Below are 19097 nucleotides of genomic sequence, written 5' to 3'. Positions count from 1 at the left end.
AGGTATTTGCTTTAAAACCCTGTTCTTGATTCTTAGAATATGACCCTGTGTTCTGTTTGATAAAGACAGATCTTTAGGGCAGGGGCTGATCTGTGGGTTGGGGTGCAAGGCATGCATAAAAGTACGGGGGTGGGGGGAGTGCAATCTCGCACAAAGACCCCAAGACACTGAGCCAACGGTGGCACTCCCACCCTCCCCAGGGTGTGTCCACAAAACCAACAAGATCTTTGAATAAACGTGGGTGAAGGTTAAGGAGTTGGTCTTTCTTCGACGGATGGAGCAAAACAACATCAACAAAATGGTCATGCCATTCTGAGCCCAAACATTCAAGAAGGAACCTCCCCAATTCAGAATTGACTTCAAAACCCTCTGCCCTTCAAAGAGGAAGCGCGGGCGAACAGACCCATGAGCGCCGGCGGTGAAAGAAGCCCCAACCCCAGCCGCTCGGCGGACGGAACCGGATGTGGGGCAGCGGCGGCCGGCGCGGGAGGCGGGGCCCGTTCTGAACCCGCCCCTTGGAACGCGAACCTACCCGCTGACTGGCCGCGGCGCTCAGAACTTCGACCAATTCTCAAGGCCCTTGGAATCGTTTGCAAGTTGAGCCAATGGGCGGGCGCGTTACAGGCTGCTGTGAGTTGTGAGTGGCGGGTTCCCGCGAAGGTGTGGCTGGCGGGTGGAAGCTGGAGAGAGCGGCCGGTCGTGGCACCTGCATCCAAGTGGATTCACCCGGCGCTCGACCGGGGCCTGGAGGGTGATATAGGCAGATGCCGGCGCAGAGGGTGCGCCCGTAGCCCGTCGTTGGTGGTGGTTGGTGAGGGTGCGCTGCGGGAAGAGCGTTTGTGAAGTCACTGGTTCGCAGCTGCGCCCCAGAGCGCCTACATCACTGCGGGACGGCGGGGGCTGGGGGGGGGGGGCTCTTTTCCAGGCTGGACCTATCCCCCCCGAATCCGGGTAGGTCCACGGATCGGGTGTCACAGTGACGACAGGTGGGAGGTCTGCTGTTCCAGCTTGGAGTTTGGTAGGGAAGATCTAACGGGGACTTGAGATTGTAGAGACTAGACCCACCTAGTCTCTTGGCTCAGGTGGCTCTTGGGGAGTGAGATGGACCAGTGTGTGAGCGGTGACGGTGGCAATGAGTGACACGAAGGTGCTCATTGGAAGAAAAGAACGTTTATTAACCCTGAACCCAGACTCTAAACTTTTGCACCTGTCCCGTGGAAGACAGGTTATCCACATGGAACTCCCCTCTAAGAGGTTAGAAGTCTCGATCGAAGGCCCATCTCTCTCATTCACAGGGTGTTCACAATGGGCGGTGCAAGACCTCAACCTACAGCATCTGAGATAGGAAGTGTGTACATCCCTGCCGAGAACACTCCACAATTGGTATGAGGTCAAATCAGAGAAAGGGATTCAGTGAGATGTCAGAGCATTTGGCAGAATAAAGATTTTTTTGTTTGTTTAAATAGTACTGAAGGGAAACAGAAGACATGTCTTCATTGCTGACTCCTGCCTCCATCAGAGCCCGTAGTCAAAGGACTGGGGGTCATTCTGCACGTAGAGATTGAAGAACCCACGCAGGGTCTGTGGGTCAATGAGGAGTGCTGATACCACCGGGTCCTCCCTCATGGCTGCCACCCAGAGCTTGAGTTTTGGAGAGTGATCTAAGCACCTGTGGGAGGGGGACAAAATGAAGGCATGAGTTGAGTTGGCCAGGATGGCATTTATTACAAAGTCTCTTGTATATTGTTGGTACTTGGAAGACTATTGGGATCTTTATTGCTCAGATTTTTGTTTAATTTTAAGACTAGAGGGAGGTGATTTAGCATGAAAACCTGTCTGAGCCGAGACTAATAATTGGTATTTTTTTTTTTGGAGGGGGGAGTTGGGTGTGCTCTGGTATGCTCCCAGGTAGTGCTCTAGGAGTGAAACTCAGCCTAGCTACATGGAACTTGACCAGTTCATTGCTGGAGCCTGGTATTGTACTGCTGGGAACCATGGGGGCTACAACTGGTAGTGAGTTTTGCTTTCAACTTGGAGATCTAGCACATACAAAGCATATGCTCCAGCCCTCATAGCTATCTCCCTGTCCCAGATTGCTTTTATAAATGAGAAAGTGAAAACCAAACAAGGATGCAATATATTTAATGTTTTGTGGCCAGATTGTGACTAGGCAACTCTGAATAGCTCAGAGCTCCTAAGAAGTGGGAGTAAACAAAGTAACTCCAAATGTCATGCAGCTTGGAATAGTGTGGGGATCTTGCAGGGAGGGAAGTGGGAGGGAGCATTGGTTAATCAGTGCATCAGGACAGTCATAAAAATGTACATCATGCAGTTATTTAGCCAAAGAAGGAAGAATAAGCTTTTTAAAACAGGCTGGGGAGAGAGTACAAAAGGGCTGGAACATGTGCTCTGTATGCGGAGTTTGATCCCTGGCATCACACAGTTCCCTTAGTACTGCCAGGTGTTGCTGCTGAGCACTATGCTATGAGAATTTCCTCATAAAATCATTTTATTACATGTGATAGAATTTTGCTCTATATCCAGCATGCCAGAGATGAGGAAAAATGGTAAGTGGAAGGGGCTTACAGACTCTGTGTAGTCCAGACTCTCTGATGTCCAGTTGTATGGTATTTTATACAATCTTATTATTTGTATGTACACTGCACATTAAAAATTGCATATGGTTATACAAAATACTGGTTCCCAAAAATATTCCATATGTACTAAAACATGCACACAATATTGAAATGTCTCACTCATTTAGCTCCAGCACTTCCAGTCGTTCAAACCAGGGCCACATGAGGTAATCGATCATAGAAATAGAGCTGCCACCAAAGAAGGTTGTCTTCTTGTTGGTCAGAACCTAAACACAAGACAGAAGAAGACTTATTTGTGTGTCTAGCAATGCCTCATCAAAAACGGTGAAAGCATATTAAGCAGAGCGAACGAGAGCAGCATCTTTTGTTCACCTTTGATAATTCCAAGATGACTTTTAGTCTTATGGGTTTGAGTTTTTAAGATCTGTTAGTGTGGATGAAGTAGTCAACAAAATAAACTAGAATGTAAGGATTAAAGGAGTATATAAGATCTTTGTAAAAAACACATCTATCCAACAAAGGGCCAGTATTTAGAAAGAAGTCCTAGGAGTCAATCAGAAAAAAAGTGAACAACCCACTCGAAAATACAGCAAGATGTGAACTTCACAAAAGTGTTCACCAACACTACTAATCAGGGAAATGCATATTAGAACCAAAATACCACTCACACATCCATCAGTATGGCTAAAAGGAACAAGACAAAGTTAGCAAGGGAATGACAACTTGGCTTTAATTCTTCCTGTACAAGAGCTGAGTGCATACAGGTTTTACAACCCAGTAATTCAATCCCTTGACAATGTGCTATATTCATTAACCAAAAGATATATGTAAGAATATTCACTGTATGGCCACAGCACTTGCCTTGTATCAACCAGGGTTCAATCCCTGGCACCCCATATGGTCCCCCAACACCACCAGAAGAATACCTAAGCACATAGCCAGGAATAAGCCTTGAGCACTGCCGGGTGTTCAACCTAATACATCCCTGGGATCAAACCAAATACGTCATAACACACTAAGAAGACACTGAGGAAAAATATGGTATAATCATGAACATACAAATTCTTTATTCTTTATGAACTGATTATGTATGTAGAAAAACCCACTGAATAAGTGTATTCAATAATTCTAGGGGTAGTTCAACATTTAAAATAACAATTATTCCAGATACATCAGATTAAAGACATATATATACACACATACGTATATATATTCATATATACGTATGTGTATATATACACACACATGTATGTGCAGGGCCAAAGTGATAGTATAATAGATAGGGAATTTGTCTTGCATGCAGCCGACTTGGGTTTTATCCCCAGGACACAATATGGTTCCCTGAGCCTTCCAGGAGTAATCCCTGCATGTGGACCAAGAGTAAGACCTGAGTACCACTGGGTGTGGCCCGAAAATTAAAAATATATATATATATGTCTGATATATATGTGCTCTACATATATATGTATATATGGAAAAGGTTGTAGAAAAATCTCCAACAAATGTCATACTAGTAAAATGTTATGATGTATTCCTTAAGAATGGTGAAGGGTGGGGATCTGAATGTCACACATCACAGACCCAGATAGCAGTTTCTGCTCTGCTCTGGGATGAAGACAGATCTGGGCTTCCCAAGCATACCTGGGAATGCTTACTATATAAAGTGGGGGGGGGGGGGGGAGAACGAACGAATGGTATATAGTTATGTTGCATTTTAAAATTTATGGACAAGGACATAGAAAAATAAGAACAGGTGATGAATCGTAAAAATACAAAATTTTCTTTTTCCTAGTTATTTTAATGCAAGGGTAACAAAATGTTTTAAAAGCAAGTATATGACCAGTTTTTAAGGTACTTCATTTATACAATCTTTTAGGGAAAGCTGCAAATTTCTTACTTGGTATTATTACTAATGCTTTGCTGTGATCTGGGAAGTGAAAAAAGAAAAAATAGAGCAGAGAAAGAAAAGGTGGCTACACTGCATCATTCTGATAAAAAAAAAAAAAGAAACTGATTACCTCCTCTAGCTTGCCAAATTCTTTCTGTAATTCTTCCTTTGGGCCAATGCGATCTTCCTTAGTTTTACTCCGAACAATGCTTCCTATCAAAGGTGGCACCTAGACAGAAAAGAATTTCTTAGTCTGGGAATAATTACACTGCCACCAGCCCCCCTCACAAAAGCACGATAGGATCCCAGAGTCATGTATTCTAGAAACTTCAAAGGAGTCCCAGTCCCTGTGTTCAAAGAAGTCACATACTGATGCTCTCAGAATGGTACTCCCCACTGCCTCTGAGACCCTCGCCACTTAGAAAAAGCTTTGCGGTCTAAAATGATGTATTTATTCACCATCTTGTAAGCTGAAAATAGCAGAACCCATGTTGTTGACTCTGAGTCAAGAATCACCTGAAAGGACATTGAGTGGAAAGCGGAACAAGCAGAAGTGACATTAAGCTGGAACATTCCAAAATGGTGCTCGGGCCTGGCATGAAAAGGAAGCACCCACCACAGCCAGTGATCTGAGGACGCCATTCTCTGATTTGTGTAACCCCCCTCCCACATCCAAGGATAAACAAACTTTTTCTAGAGTCTAATTTCTTAACACACACACAGACACACCTTAGAAAATAGTTCGAAGACCATCTTCTGGCGTGCTTTCTCATACGGGTCATCTGGAAATAGCTTCTTTCCGGGATAGGCCTCGTCCAGGTACTCACACGTGATGGCAGATTCACAGATGAGTTGCCCCTGACTAGTCTCCAGAACTGGGACCAGACCAAAGGGGTTCTTCTCAAAGAACCACTCAGGCTTGTTCTTCAGGTTGATGTTGATGACCTCATGCCTGAAAAACCAACAGTTTTATATTCTGTCTCTGTCTGCATCATCCTCTCATGCCCCACCATCCATTTTGCTGGTTCAGCCACAAATTTAGGAGTCAGCTCAGCCTTCATTCTATCTGCCTCCTCCTCACATTGTATCCCCCACCCCACCATCACTCCTCAAGTCAGACCATCAACAAATCTTGATAGTTCAGTTCCAGGTCAGGTTCTGATTTTATCCACTTCTCAGCATTAACCTCCACTTTGAGCAAAATAAGCGCCATCTGCCACCTGGATCCCTTAACAGTCTCCCAGAGGCCTCTCTGCTTCTTCAGTGGCCTTCCTATGGCTCATTCACTGTTTACCTTTGACTTGGATCAGGCCACCCTCCTCCTTACAAGCCCTTGATACTCCTTGCAAAGCAGGTAGACTAAAGTTCTTCTCAGGAAGATGCCATGAGGATCAGGAATAGAGGATCCAGGGAGCTGGGAAGCACCTTTGCAGGATGCAGTGTTTGACCTGAGAGCAAGTGGAAGAATGGCCAGTGTGGGGGCTTTAGGTGGGGACATATTTGGTAAATTCAGAGAACTGGAACAAGGCCAGTGAGCCAGAGGCAAAGCCACAAGAAGCAGATGTGACAGGTAAACAGGTGTGGCAAAAATAAACCAAAAACAGTACCAAAATAGGTACTCAGCAAATACTAGAGCAATAGCACAGCGGGAGGGCGTTTGCCTTGCACGCAACCAACATGGCCGACCCGAGTTCGATTCCTCTGCCCCTCTCGGAGAGCCCGGCAAGCTACCGAGATATCTTGCCTGCACGGCAGAGCCTGGCAAGCTCCCAGTTACATATTTGATATGCCAAACACAGTAACAACAAGGTCTCCAATGGAGACGTTACTGTTAAATTGAGTAAGTTGCAAATGCATTAAGTCTGCCAACATGGGGCCAGAGAGATAGTACAGCAGGCAGGGTGCTTGCCTTGCATGCAGCCAACCCTGATTTCATTCCCGTCACCTCATGTGGTCACCTGGGCACCGCCAGAAGTGATCTCTCAGCACAAAGGTAAGAGTAAACTCTGAGCACAGCAGGGTTAGCCCCCCCCCCAAAAAAAAAGACTGCAAATATACATGATATTCCATTTGGGGTGTGTGTGAAGGTATATTGTAAATTATCACTTAATCACTTAATCCCCGTTATTCATCGATTTACTCGAGTGGGTGCCAGTAACGTCTCCATTCATCCCGGTTGCATGCTACCGTAGCCCAATGGTATCTGTTCGTTCTAGGAACATGCAGAGCCTCAAACCGATCATTCAGGGTCTTGACGAAGAAGTCTGACCATCTTGTAGGTGGGTGTCCACGTGATCTTTTGATGTCCCGTGGAATCCAATCAGTAATGGCTCTAGTCCAGCGGTTGTCTGTAAACCTCATTACATGTCCAGCCCATCTGATTTTTGATGTCTTGGCAAATGAGACAGCGTCCCTGATTCTTGAGCGTTGACGAAGATCAGAACTCCGGATTCTATCTCTCATTTGAGTGAATCGTGATATTCCAAGCATAGTTCTTTCGATTCCTCTTTGAGAGACCCAAATAGCGTTCTCATCCTGTTTTCGTAGGGTTCAGGTCTCTGAGGCATATGTTAATGCAGGAAGAACAGTGGAATCAAAGAGATGTGCTCGTAGCTGGAGGTTCTTTGTCCTTTTAGTTATTTCTTCAACGTTCTTGAAGGCATTCCATGCCGCTCTCTTCCTCCTGCACAACTCAGGTGCCAGGTCATTCATCATGTTGATTTCTCGACCTAGGTATATATAACTGTTGCATTCAGAGATGGTGGTTCCATTGAGAGCGAATGGAGCGTCAGGAACAAGGCTGTTTCTCATAAACATTGTCTTCTTAAGATTCAGCTGTAGTCCGACCTTTCCACATTCACGGTCAAAGTCATTCAGCATTTGTGCCGCTTGGCTGATGTTTGGTGTTATTAGAACGATGTCATCAGCAAAGCGGAGGTGGTGGAGTTGCCGACCATCTATCTTCACTCCCATGCTTTCCCATTCCAGTCGTCGCATGATGTTCTCGAGGGTGGCACTGAAGAGTTTTGGTGAAATGGTATCACCCTGCCGAACCCCTCTCTTGATATGGATGATTACTTCTTTGTAGAATGGTGAGATCTTGATAGTGAATCCGCAATAGAGCTCACGAAGGATTGTAAATTATATGAGATGTAAATTATTCAATTGTGTCTACTACCCACCACCAGAATCATAGTAAAGTTCAATTCCTTTCATTAACATGAATAAAATAGTCCTGACTTTTTTTTTTATAAGGCTCTAAGGGAATATTAAAAATTTCATGTATGACAGGAACTTCCAGATTAAATATCTCAGTGGTGGTAATTTCTTTAAAACTTGTGTGGACACATCATATAATGTAATCCTAAACAGAAGAAACCTGGGGACATTCGGCCACATCCAAGTTGTAATTAGATCTGACTTGTAAATGGCCTCGGATTATTGAGAACATGAGGAAGGTTTTGTATAACGGTTATATGCTGGATACTTTTTCAACAACAGATTAGTTGTTGAATAATACACACCCACAACTTTGTTTCCTCATCCTGGCCTAGAAAGAGCATTGCTTTTAAGGAATCAAACAAGTAAATCCTCAGAGAAACAAAGGAGCATCCATTTGAATACACACCCACAACTTTGGTTTCTATTTCCTCATCCTGGCCTAGAAAGAGCATTGCTTTTAAGGAATCAAACATGTAAATCCTCAGAGAAACAAAGGAACATCCATTTGAACAGGAGCACGGGGCACATGCCTGCGTGCCTATGCCTGTATCACAAGGTTCATGTCATGACATGAAGTAAACACTCAGCTACACGCCACTGCCTCCTGCCAAGGAGCTCTCAGCATTTCCGAAATTTTACACTGGAAAACCAATAGGCACGCTTTTATAAAGTTTTCATACCATGCCTTTTGGTAACTTGGCCTTGTAAGTGACAAATCGATATACTAGCCACAAATTGGAATATACCCTCCTTAGAGAAAATCCTATTGCTTGTGCCATCTGGCAGTGGACCCCTTCCCCAACTGATCCCTTTTCACTATTCCTTTGGAAAAGTGATGCAGAAAGTAGAACTGTTTCTAGAGTTTCAGAGGGCACATTGCCAGGATTTTGTGTCCCTGCATTCAACTATGCCCTACATCTAGATTGTTTCATTATATGAGCATAAAATGTTTTTCAACAAGAGCTGGAAAGACAGCACAGTGGGTAGGGTGCTTACCTTGTATGGGGCCAACTGGGGTTTGATCCTCAGCACCCAATAAGGTTCCCCCAAGTCCCATAGGGTATGGTCCAAAAACAAGTCTTTCAATATTCCATTCTGAATTGATTTTGTCTTATAGTGGAAGAATTATTATGACCATCACAGATGTTACAGCATTTTTGGATAAAAAGTTTTCTTTTTCATAAACTACATATATCGAATATCTTGTTATGAGTTCAGGATTATAAATTTCATCCAACTGAGTTGCAAATCTCAGTGAAGCAATACTAACCCCCAAATAATGGGTTTATTTTAGAGAGCATATTTCTCTCAGGGACAAGAACTGCTTAATTCTCTCCTTTAGAAGCAAAATTACTTTATAAATTCTAAGCACCCTGAAAGTTTTTTAAGCTTGGGGGGCTTGGTGGGCTATAGGACAGTACAGTTTAGTCACAGCACTTCAGTTTCCATTCCCAGCACCACAAAGTACCCCAAGTACCCCTGGGGACCCCTGGAGTGCAGGCTCCCTTAGCAGTCCCCAGCACTGCTGAATGTGGCTCACTCCCCCAAAAAGAGTGGGGGTTGTGTTTTAACCTTTCATCCCACAGGTACCTAAGTCAGTTCAACAGATCCTGGAGGTGAGCTATGAATGACTTCTATGCACTTTCTAGGGATAACCCACCACCTCATTTCTGTGGCTTTTGGCAAAAGACTGCACTTTTTAGGCCTGGCCACTTTTGATATAACCAACCATGCATACTAAAGGGATAAATTTATGCTACAGAATTTTCCCCAGGGAAGTATTTGGCAAAAAGGTGGAGAAAGGTGCTTGCCTGGCATGCAGCCCACTTGATTTGATCTCCCCTATCACATATGGTCCCTTGGGGATCCCCTGGAGTGATCCCTGAGTACAGCAGAACATGAAAAGCCACACTGGTGGGAGGGACGTCCAAAACAAAACAACAACAACAACAAAATAGGCCAGAAAGTCTCGAAAATGTTGGGGCCAGAGAGATAGTAAAGCAGGTAGGTCGCTTGCCTTGCAGGGGCCTGAACCAGGGTTGATTCCCTGCACCCCATAGGGTCCCCTGAGCTCCACCTGGAGTGATTCTAAGCCCTGAGCACCTGTGGTTACTTAAAATAATAATAATAACAATAAAATCTGAAAATAGCAAACTACTGGATCAACCAGGAGAAAAACTGGGGGTTTTCGAATTTGTTAAATGCTTCATCAACAAAGGGGGGCAGAGACGGTCCTGGACTGATGAAATCCGTAGATTTCTGGGTAAAAGGGTCTATATCTGCGATGCGGCCCCTTTCTCTCAAAAAAAAAAAAAAACAACAACAAACAACCAAGAGCCATTTCCTTAGCAATACAGGCATCTCAGCAGGCCCTCCTGAGCTTTCCACCCCATCACAGCGGCTCCTCGGCGAGAGTCCCCGGCCTCTCCCCGGGGCCCGCCGCGGTCCTTACTCGATCCCCTTGGCCTTCAGGACCAGGAGCGTCCTCTTGGCGAACGGGCAGAACCTCATGCTGTAGACGCGGATCAGGCCCTGGGCGACCGGGCCGGGGGCCGCGCTCCCTGCGGGAGGAGAACCAGGGGAGGGGGTTAGGACTCCGAGAATGCCTGGGACCACCCCCCCCAGCCTCCCCCGGGCCAGGGATGGGGCCTCCTTCCCGGCAGCGCCTGGGATCCCCGCGATCGCCGCCGCCGCCCCCCGCGCCGGGCAGGCCCCGCTCACCCTTCGCCAAGCTCCGCGCTGACCCTCCCGACATTGCGACGCGGCGCTGTCCGAGCTCGCTCTGGGCGTTAGCGGGCGGGCGCTGCAGGAAGTAAGTAGGTGGGTCCTCCCCACCCTCCTCCCCCCCGCCCCCTCGGAGAAGGCGCGGCCGGGGCTAGCGCCAGCTGCGCATCCCCAACCCCGCGCTGCAGATGGCGCCCGGGGCCGCGCGCCTCTCGCCCCCAGGCTGAGCCCCAAGCGGAGCTGCCCCTCCTGGTGGGGTGCAGGGGAAGAGATGAGGCCAGCCCGAGTCACCCCGACGCAGCTGGACACCTTTAGAAGCCTTGAAGGCCCCTCTGGTGTGGTCTCCAGCCGCGCATCCACTCTGCATACTGTGTCATACTGTGTCTGGCCCTCTTTGGGGTGTCTTCTGTCTTTCAGGACCACCTGGCCACCTTTAACTTTTTTTTTTATATGAAGACACTTTATTACATTTTTACTATATAACATAATAGTGAATATACCAGACTACATTTTCTTAAATGGCAAACGAGACAGAATAACATTTCTCTCTGATTCCTCAATTTCATATGTCTTTTGGAGGATCCAGTTTCTTGCGACGTCTACGATACTGCCCGTGAGGGTACCAACGGTGCTTGGTAGTAAAGAACATTTTGCTGAGTTGTTCTATCCTAGGTCCTCGTTCAGTAGGGCGTTCGCCTTACAAGCGGCCAACATGGCCGACCCGAGTTCGATTCCTCTGCCCCTCTCGGAGAGCCCGGCAAGCTACCGAGAGTATTCGATATGCCAGACACAGTAACAACAAAGTCTCCAATGGAGACGTTACTGGGCCCGCTCGAGCAAATCGACGATCAATGGGAGGGCCTTTACCTTACCTTTACCTTTTCCCTCTCAATTTGGTTTTTAGGATTTGATCATGTGTTTTTTTTTTTTTTTTCATTATTTTGCACAGGATCTGGTCGAGGAATAGGCTTTGTGGGTTCTTACGAAATGTCCACAGAAGGGTGGTAGCATACTATAGTCCTCCCATCAGATGTCAAAGCAAGCTCAACTTTGTTTGACTTGGAAGCAAATGTTTCAGGATCGTTCTGCTTGATGTTGCCCGTTTTACTGCTGCGAGTACCATGGTGAATCCAGAAACAATTTTCATCTCTTGACAGCTGCTCACTGCAAACCCGCCATTTTGCCTCAATCCCACCTTTAACTTTTTCTGTCTACACTGGTGAAAGAGGATTCATCCTCCATTTCCTTGGTCACTTGTCAGGAGATATTCCATCTTAAACCACCTGACGAACTCCATCACTCCACTACCTGAAAATGTAGTGCACGCAGCAGAATGTCGTGCACTACTCCTAAGACGTCAGAGAGCAGAGATATTGTCCACCATTCTGCCAAGGCCTAGGCAGGGAAAGAGGCAGCAACCTTTCTCAGCCAGAAAACGGAAACAATCCTGATAGGACAAAGAAGTTAGGGACAGGCCTCCAAGGTCTCTGAACCAGCAGTAGAGCACAACTTCTGAAGGTTTTAAATGATGTCAGATAGCTCCACAGCCAATTGCTAACCAATGAAATGCTAGACACTTCCTTCAAAATCCTATCTAGAGCTGTCCGGGTACCTAAATCCAGCTGGGCAGCTAAGAGGAACAGCATCAAGAGACAGTGGTGGAAGTTAGTGCCACTGTGAAGAGAACCTTCCTATCTTTACTCATAATAAATTCTTCTTTGAAAGTTTGAATCTCCTGACCTGTGGCCAGTTTTTATTTTTTTCTTCTTATATTTATTTATTGAATCACAATAAATAAGTTAAAAAGCTTATTAAAAGCATACAGTTAACTTGGGTTGGATCTCAGGCATCCCATATGGTCCGGGAAGCACCACCAGTAGTTAATTCCTGAATGCAGAGCCAGGAGTAACAGCTGAGAATCATCAGGTGTGACCCAAAAACAAAAACAAACAGGGGTATGGTGCCGCCACCAGGTCAATCTGTACCTGTGAGGTGGGAAAAGTTACAAAGCTTTCAGGTTTAAGTCTCGGTCATACAATGATCACACGCCCTTCCCTTCACCAGTACTCATTTTTCACCACCAAGAACCCAATAACCGCCCCCCAACCCTCCCAATGCCTGTGAGGCAGATGCTTTCTACTTAACTCTTTTCTACATTGATAACATTCATTATTTCGAAGCACCATTATTGTTTAGAATCCCTCCTCCCCCAACAATCAAAATTGCTGAAAAGGCATTGTGAAATACTTTGTTTTCTATAGCTGGTATGAGAATCATATAACGTCATATAATGATTTTGGATTTCTGCAAAGAGCCAGATCATTACGAGATTGGTTGCGTCTGGTGTTATGGCTGTGCCAGAGAGCCGCTCGTGGCGGACAACTTGTGACCTCGGTAGGGCGTGAAGGACGAGCCGGTACTGCCCCCCCCCCTTCCCATGAGACTGCCGTTGCCCCATCACCGCCAGCTCATACTTGGCTTTCCTATAAGCTCTGAGGCAGCGGCCACCTTGTATGCGGTCCAGATGCATTTCTACCAAAAGCCACTGGGTTTCGAGATTTGTTTCTGAGTCTCTGGGATCATGGCCATTAATCAACGTGATCAGGAGCCAGAGAAGCTGCCTGAAGGCGGCGACTTGGGGTCTCTCTGGGATGGGGAGGAAAGGACCGGTTCCACCCCCATCTGGTAAGGCCCTGTGTCTCTCATCACTGCAGGCCCAAACCTGACTGTCCAGTGGCCTCTGGAGGATGGTGGTCACCGGGCCATCAAGGGGAACGGGCCAAGGCACAAAATCTATTCCCACCTGGAGTAGCCCAGCGCCAGTAACCTACTGTAGGAACAGGATGCATTTCTACCAAAAAAGCCTTTGGGTTCCGAGATTTCTGAGTCTCTGTTTCTGAGTCCCTGGGATCATGGCCGTTAAGCAGTTCGATCAGGAACCAGAGAGGGCATGCCTCCAATTATATAGCTGAGCCGAAGGTCGTTTGTGGGTGTGTTTCCCACATACCTAACTTTTGGCCGTTTACTTTATTGGTAAACTTTGCCCCAAGTTTTTGGGGTTAAAAGGCACAGCAGCAGTTTTGGGGTATCTGAAAGTCTGATGGTGCCATCAGGCTGCTGATGCATTTGCCTCACAGGTACAGATTGACCTGGTGGCGGCACCATACGCCCGTTTGTTTTTGTTTTGGGGTCACACCTGATGATTCTCAGCAGTTACTCGTGGCTCTGCACTCAGGAATTAACTACTGGTGGTGCTTACCGGACCATATGGGATGCCTGAGATCCAACCCAGGTTAACTGCATGCAAGGCACACATCCTCCTTGGTGTACTATTGCTGGACCCCAACCTGGGCACATCCAGGATCACTGGACACTGTGCACACTGTCCACACTGCAGAGATATCTGTGCCTGTCTGTATCCGTGACACTGGCTTAATGACTAGCAGGCGGGCCAGTACTGTTACCAGGACACTTCCTCTATGTTGTAACATCCTTTACATGGAAACTACAAACCTGGGTACTAATCATTTCAGAATGATGGTGCTGCCTAAGTTTAATCATTTGGGGAGATGTTGAATTTTGTTAGTGAGAGCCTCATGAAAATGGTCTAGCCATGGGGTAGCCTCTAAATTTAAGAATTAGGAAAAAGGAGTTTCTTCATTTATTTTCAGGGCACAAAGTTTCAATAAGGGAAAGCTTTGCCTAGGTTGGAAATCTGGTCACTCCTGTTTTGACTTTGATTAGCTCTGTAAAGAGAGTGGTAATGAGGTGATAAGCACCAAGATCGTGGTGCCTTTCTGCCTGGCTTTCTAGTGCTCCACCTCTGCTTGGGCTAAGGCTGATATACGCAGGAAGATGGTTGCTGTGGAGGACAAGTGAAGAATGGGAAAGCAAAATGGGAAAATTTCTTTTTAAAGCCAATTAGACGGTGTCATGTGTCTAATGAAAAACAGAGGGAACTCATACAGAAGGGTCTTTAAACTCTAACCCAGACAGCTTTATGGTTATCAACTTCCTGATACAGAGTACTTTAGTTGGTGACATGCTTAAACTAGAACCCTGCCCATATTTCACCTTTCTCCTCACTTAGCTCAAAGTCCATACTAACCTATGTGCCCTCTAGATGCATACTTAGATGGTATTTAGACATGCAATGTTGGAGAAAGCAACTAGTCTTTGTACAACATTGGCATCCCCCCAAATGTGATATTTATGCCCTCCAAACTTAGTAACTTAGTGTGACTTTCTCCCTGTTGAGTTCCCTCAGATGTGTACTGTGTAAAGTTTGCTCAGACCAAGTGGTGATGAGCTCATGAGATAGCAACATTCCAGAAATCAGAGATCACCCTGTTCCCAATGTGAAGACAGAACTTATGGCCCCTCTGGTGACAGGAAAGTCACCAGGCTGCATTCCGTTCTTCCCACATCCATTACCCATAGATAACAGAAGACCAGACCAAGTACACCTGTCTGGCTGGTCTCTGTTCCCTTCCTGCCACCCCCCCCCAGACAAACTTCTCCTGTTTCTCCACTTTATTCATCTCTGTCCCTCTGTCTGCACAGGTGAGGTCTCTGACCTATCATACTGTACCTTTAATAAACCACCCTACAATGGTCTGTACTGACTTGTTCTTAAATTCTTTCACCAAACACAAAGAACCAAAGTACAGGACTGCATTGCCCTCCCTAACCCCCTACTCAGCCCCATCTGGCCACTCATACCAGTGAAAAGACAAAGGTCGAAACCTAGCATGAACCCAGTGCTAGGTTTTAATGATGCACATTCAACAGTACCAGAGGCTGCAGTTAAAGATGAAGTTGCAGGGAGACTGTGTCATGCCTCACCTCTAACTCCTGATGGTTTTCTAGCAATCTCTGGCCTCTCTTGGAGGTAAAGAGAGAGTCCAGCTCCGCCTTCATCTTCACATAGCATTCTCCCAGTGTGCATGTTTCCTTCAGATTTACCCCTTCTGTTTATTTTAATTTTTCTTTACTTTTGGGTTTGGGGGGCCTACCCGGCAGTGCTTGGGGCTTACCCGTGACTCTGAACTCAGGGATCACTCCTGGTGGTGCTCAGGTGACCATATGTGATGCTGGGGATTGAAGGCAGGCCAGCTGCTTGCTCAGCAAGCACCTTTTCCACTGTACTTGTTTCTCCAGCCCCAATTTTTCTCTTTTGGAAATAACACCAGCCGTGGTGGGTCAGGAGCCCACCCTAATACAGTATGACCTCACCTTAATTTAACTAAACTGCCATGAACCCAAGTTGTAAGAAAGGCTAGTGTAAATGTGGTTACAGTGGACCCAGATGGGGAAAGAATCAGAAAACTTGGGCTCCAGTATGCAATGTCTTCCCATTGCAACACTTCACAACTACAACATTCTGATGTTTCCTTAAGCAACTTCTTTTGTGTTTAGACAAGGATTAATCACTGTTGTACTCTGTCCTTTAACTTGCTCACATCAGATCTAAATATAAGATCTCCTATCTTTATTCACTTCCCTATTTTTGGTCCTGTCTCTTTGACCCAGCTATATACAATGCTGGAAAGTTAAACATGTTTTTATTCCAAAAGAGTGAATGTGTTACAGATACTGAACCTTTCAAAAGGTTAAAACAATGAGGTCTGAGGCCCATTGTAATCTAAGACCAGCTGGAATTGAGAAAATCCGAGACGTAGGACTATGACAGACGATAAATGATAGACGATTTCTGGTTTCATGACACATCCATTATAATACCTTTGCATGGTAAAAAAATATCACATCCACCCATGCCATGACAGTGCACAATTGCCACAACAACCCCAGGAAATGTCCCAATAGGGTTAGAATTTGAATGGCATCTTAACTCCAGGAAATCACCACCCCAAAACTGACCTTCTTACCTAAAACACCATGGATATTCCATTGCTTATTAATTTGCCCCATTTCTATATGTTAGAACCTATATATTTGTGTAGAAGTGGCACTACCCTCTCAGGAGCATGCCCACACAAGACTCTTTGTGAGTGTACAATTACTCTTTGTAAACTTTAGAAAGAGATGACCCTACTCACTCTTTGAGTCCCCTGTGTATTATTCCTTTTCTTTGGCAGGGCTGGGGAAGGGTTGGGGCTACACAGCTGATGGTAGGGCTTACTTCTGGCTCTGTGTTCAGGAATGTCTCCAGATATGCTCAAGGAGCCATATGTAGTGCCAAGCATCAAACTGGGGTCAAGTGTGTGCAAAGTAACCTCTACCATCTCTCCAGCTACTAGGAAACAAACTTTTAGCACATGAATCTTAACATATATATTAACCCTGGAGTGGTATTAATTTTGCATATTTTTTGAGCACCTCTCCAACTAGCTCTCAGGAGGCCTAGGGCCCCTCTTTTTGAACACTGAACCATTGACCTGGGCCAACCAAGCCAGTGGTTCAGTAAAAGTCTGAGAACACAGCTGCTTGAGTCCTGTGGTGTCCATGCCTGGGATTATTTGGGTGATCCCTGGTAGTGTTGGTTGCACAGGGAGGGGGCTTTAGGGTGACATCTAGAGATGGATCCCCAGGACTGACCACATGTAAGACATGAACTTTAACCCCTATACTATTGTTCTTGTCCCCTACTCTGTATGCTCAAACTCTTAAAATAAAACTTCTGACTGGTCATTGCTTGGAATGGCTTGTGTGGCTGCAATATTCTTCTCTCACAAAAAGATCAAGGTAGTTAAATGACCTCAGCATATGCTGAGTCTCAGCATTGGCAGAGGTGTGGGTCTAATCCCCAGTACCACATCTGGTCCCCTGAGAACAGCCAGGAGTAGCCCTGAGCACTGTGGAGTTTGGCCTCCAACTTTTTTTTAAGAGTTAAAGGTCCTATGGATAAGAAGTAGTTTCTATGTCCTCTGCACCAGTTATCTTCACTTGTAGGATAACATTTGATTGTCCGTTCTCCCTTGCTGCAGGGAGCTTAGGTTTGTTGGGTTATACCCATCATAGTACTCCTGAGGCACTTCCATTTCTCTGTGTTTATTTTTACCCTGTTCTCTGTGCTCTGCTTCCCCAAATGGCCAATCACCTTTATCCCCAAATCAGACTGTTGATTTGTATTTGTAAGTGAAATACTGCTTTTCTCCTTCCTTATGTCCTTCGCATTGTTTACTTCAGAGCAACATCCTTTTTGTATAGACCAGGAAGGCAGTTAATGCTATGCTTTTGTAATTTGGGACTTAATTGACTCCAAATAATATTCACCCCTGAACATCTGTTTTCTCAATTTAAGCCTCAGTTACCCTTAGTTCCTACCACCCCAAAAACAGGGTCCCAATGAGGGACTGGATGTATCCAGGGCAAGCTATGAGCTACCCTGCATTGAAACTGGCCAGGCCAAGCGCCATAATACTTAACTAGAAGTTAAGAGCACGGTCATGGATAAATTCTGTCAGGACCCAAAGAGTAACAAGTGGATTAGGACCCTGCTAGGGTTAGGAAAGACTAATCTGGCCTGAGCACTGTAGTCTGAGATCTATATTAAGATGTACCCAGGAGAGCCACCCTATAAGCTTAATGTATCTCTTACTGGGTCCATACAAAATGGCTAATATTAAGAAGTAAAATTAAGATGAGTGTTTAAATGGTTATTGGACTAAGAAAAGGAGAAACACAGCCCCAGGTGGTATTTTGTCCTGAGCAGATCTCCTGACTTGCAGGAGATTATAAGGAAGTGCTTTCATATGTTGATTGTGCAACCTGACCTAGGTGTAGTTGCTACCTCCAATGCCTATTAGAGGTGGAGGTCTAGACCAAGGGTGTTGAGACAGAGTGCGAAGATTATCACTGTGGACAGGAGGAGAAAGAAATGAGGGGCAGTGTGAGACTGGAATGGGGTGCTTAGTGAGACTGGAACAGGCGCATGGGGAGATTGAAATAAACAGCAAATGATCATCAACCAGCCTGGTGGCCCTGTTCCCTCCTTCATGCGTCTGCTGGTGGTAGCAGCAGGCCGAGGTGGGGAAGTGGCTCGTGGCCATTGAACGCATGTGATAGGCGAGAGAAACCATGCCACAGCTCACTTATTTTGTGATTACACATGAATGAGTAAGTGAAAGAACAGTAAAACCAAAGTGAGATTAAAATAACAACATTGTAATCCTCACTCACAATAAAAAATATATACAGGAGTAAATGGTCCATAAAGAAAGGAATGTAAATATAAAAAAAAGGGTGGTGGGTTGGAGCAGTGGATATTAAAAGTGCATTGAAAGTAGAATGGATAAATAAATTATGGTTGTGTTAACATAATAAGCAACTCTATAAGTGAAAACATAAACTATAGCTTTCAACATCAATATATCCCCCAACTTTAATATTGAGTCATAAAAACAAGTCATGAAATAAAATATGGGATGATGCTGACTCTACATGTATTAACTTTAAACATATGCAAAGTGAAGCAGAGGGAAGCAAAGGCACATCATATGTGCTAATACTGAAAAGCAAGTAATAAACAGCATTCAGGAGGGATGGGAGTGGCCCGTGGCCACGTTGGTTTAATTCCTTGCATCCCATATGGTACCCCAAGCACCGCCAGGATTGATCCCTGAGCACAGAGACAAAAGCCCTGAGCACATCAGGGCGTAGTCCCCCTCCCCCCTCAACAAATCCTAAACAAACAAACAAAATAC

General features: G+C 45.5%; 1 protein-coding gene and 1 pseudogene across 1 annotated transcript; both read right to left on the bottom strand.

The window, feature by feature from the left end:
• Positions 1–1150: 1150 nt before the first annotated feature.
• Positions 1151–10526, bottom strand: GSTO1 (glutathione S-transferase omega 1). The gene is made up of 6 exons (XM_056120644.1): positions 10429–10526; positions 10160–10268; positions 5215–5437; positions 4616–4714; positions 2757–2863; positions 1151–1669 (listed from the first exon to the last, which is right to left on the bottom strand). The coding sequence occupies exons 1-6, from the start codon at positions 10460–10462 to the stop codon at positions 1516–1518; spliced, it is 726 nt and encodes a 241-aa protein (XP_055976619.1). The 5' UTR covers positions 10463–10526; the 3' UTR covers positions 1151–1515.
• A 380-nt stretch (positions 10527–10906) lies between these two features.
• Positions 10907–11599, bottom strand: LOC130029891 (39S ribosomal protein L42, mitochondrial-like; annotated as a pseudogene).
• Between the last annotated feature and the right edge of the window lie 7498 nt (positions 11600–19097).

The sequence above is a fragment of the Sorex fumeus genome, unplaced genomic scaffold (assembly GCF_029834395.1).
Source record: "Sorex fumeus unplaced genomic scaffold, SorFum_2.1 ptg000043l, whole genome shotgun sequence".
NCBI lineage: Eukaryota > Metazoa > Chordata > Mammalia > Eulipotyphla > Soricidae > Sorex > Sorex fumeus.
The sequence above is the reverse complement of the archived record's forward strand: the minus strand, read 5'-3'. Positions and strand labels throughout refer to the sequence as shown.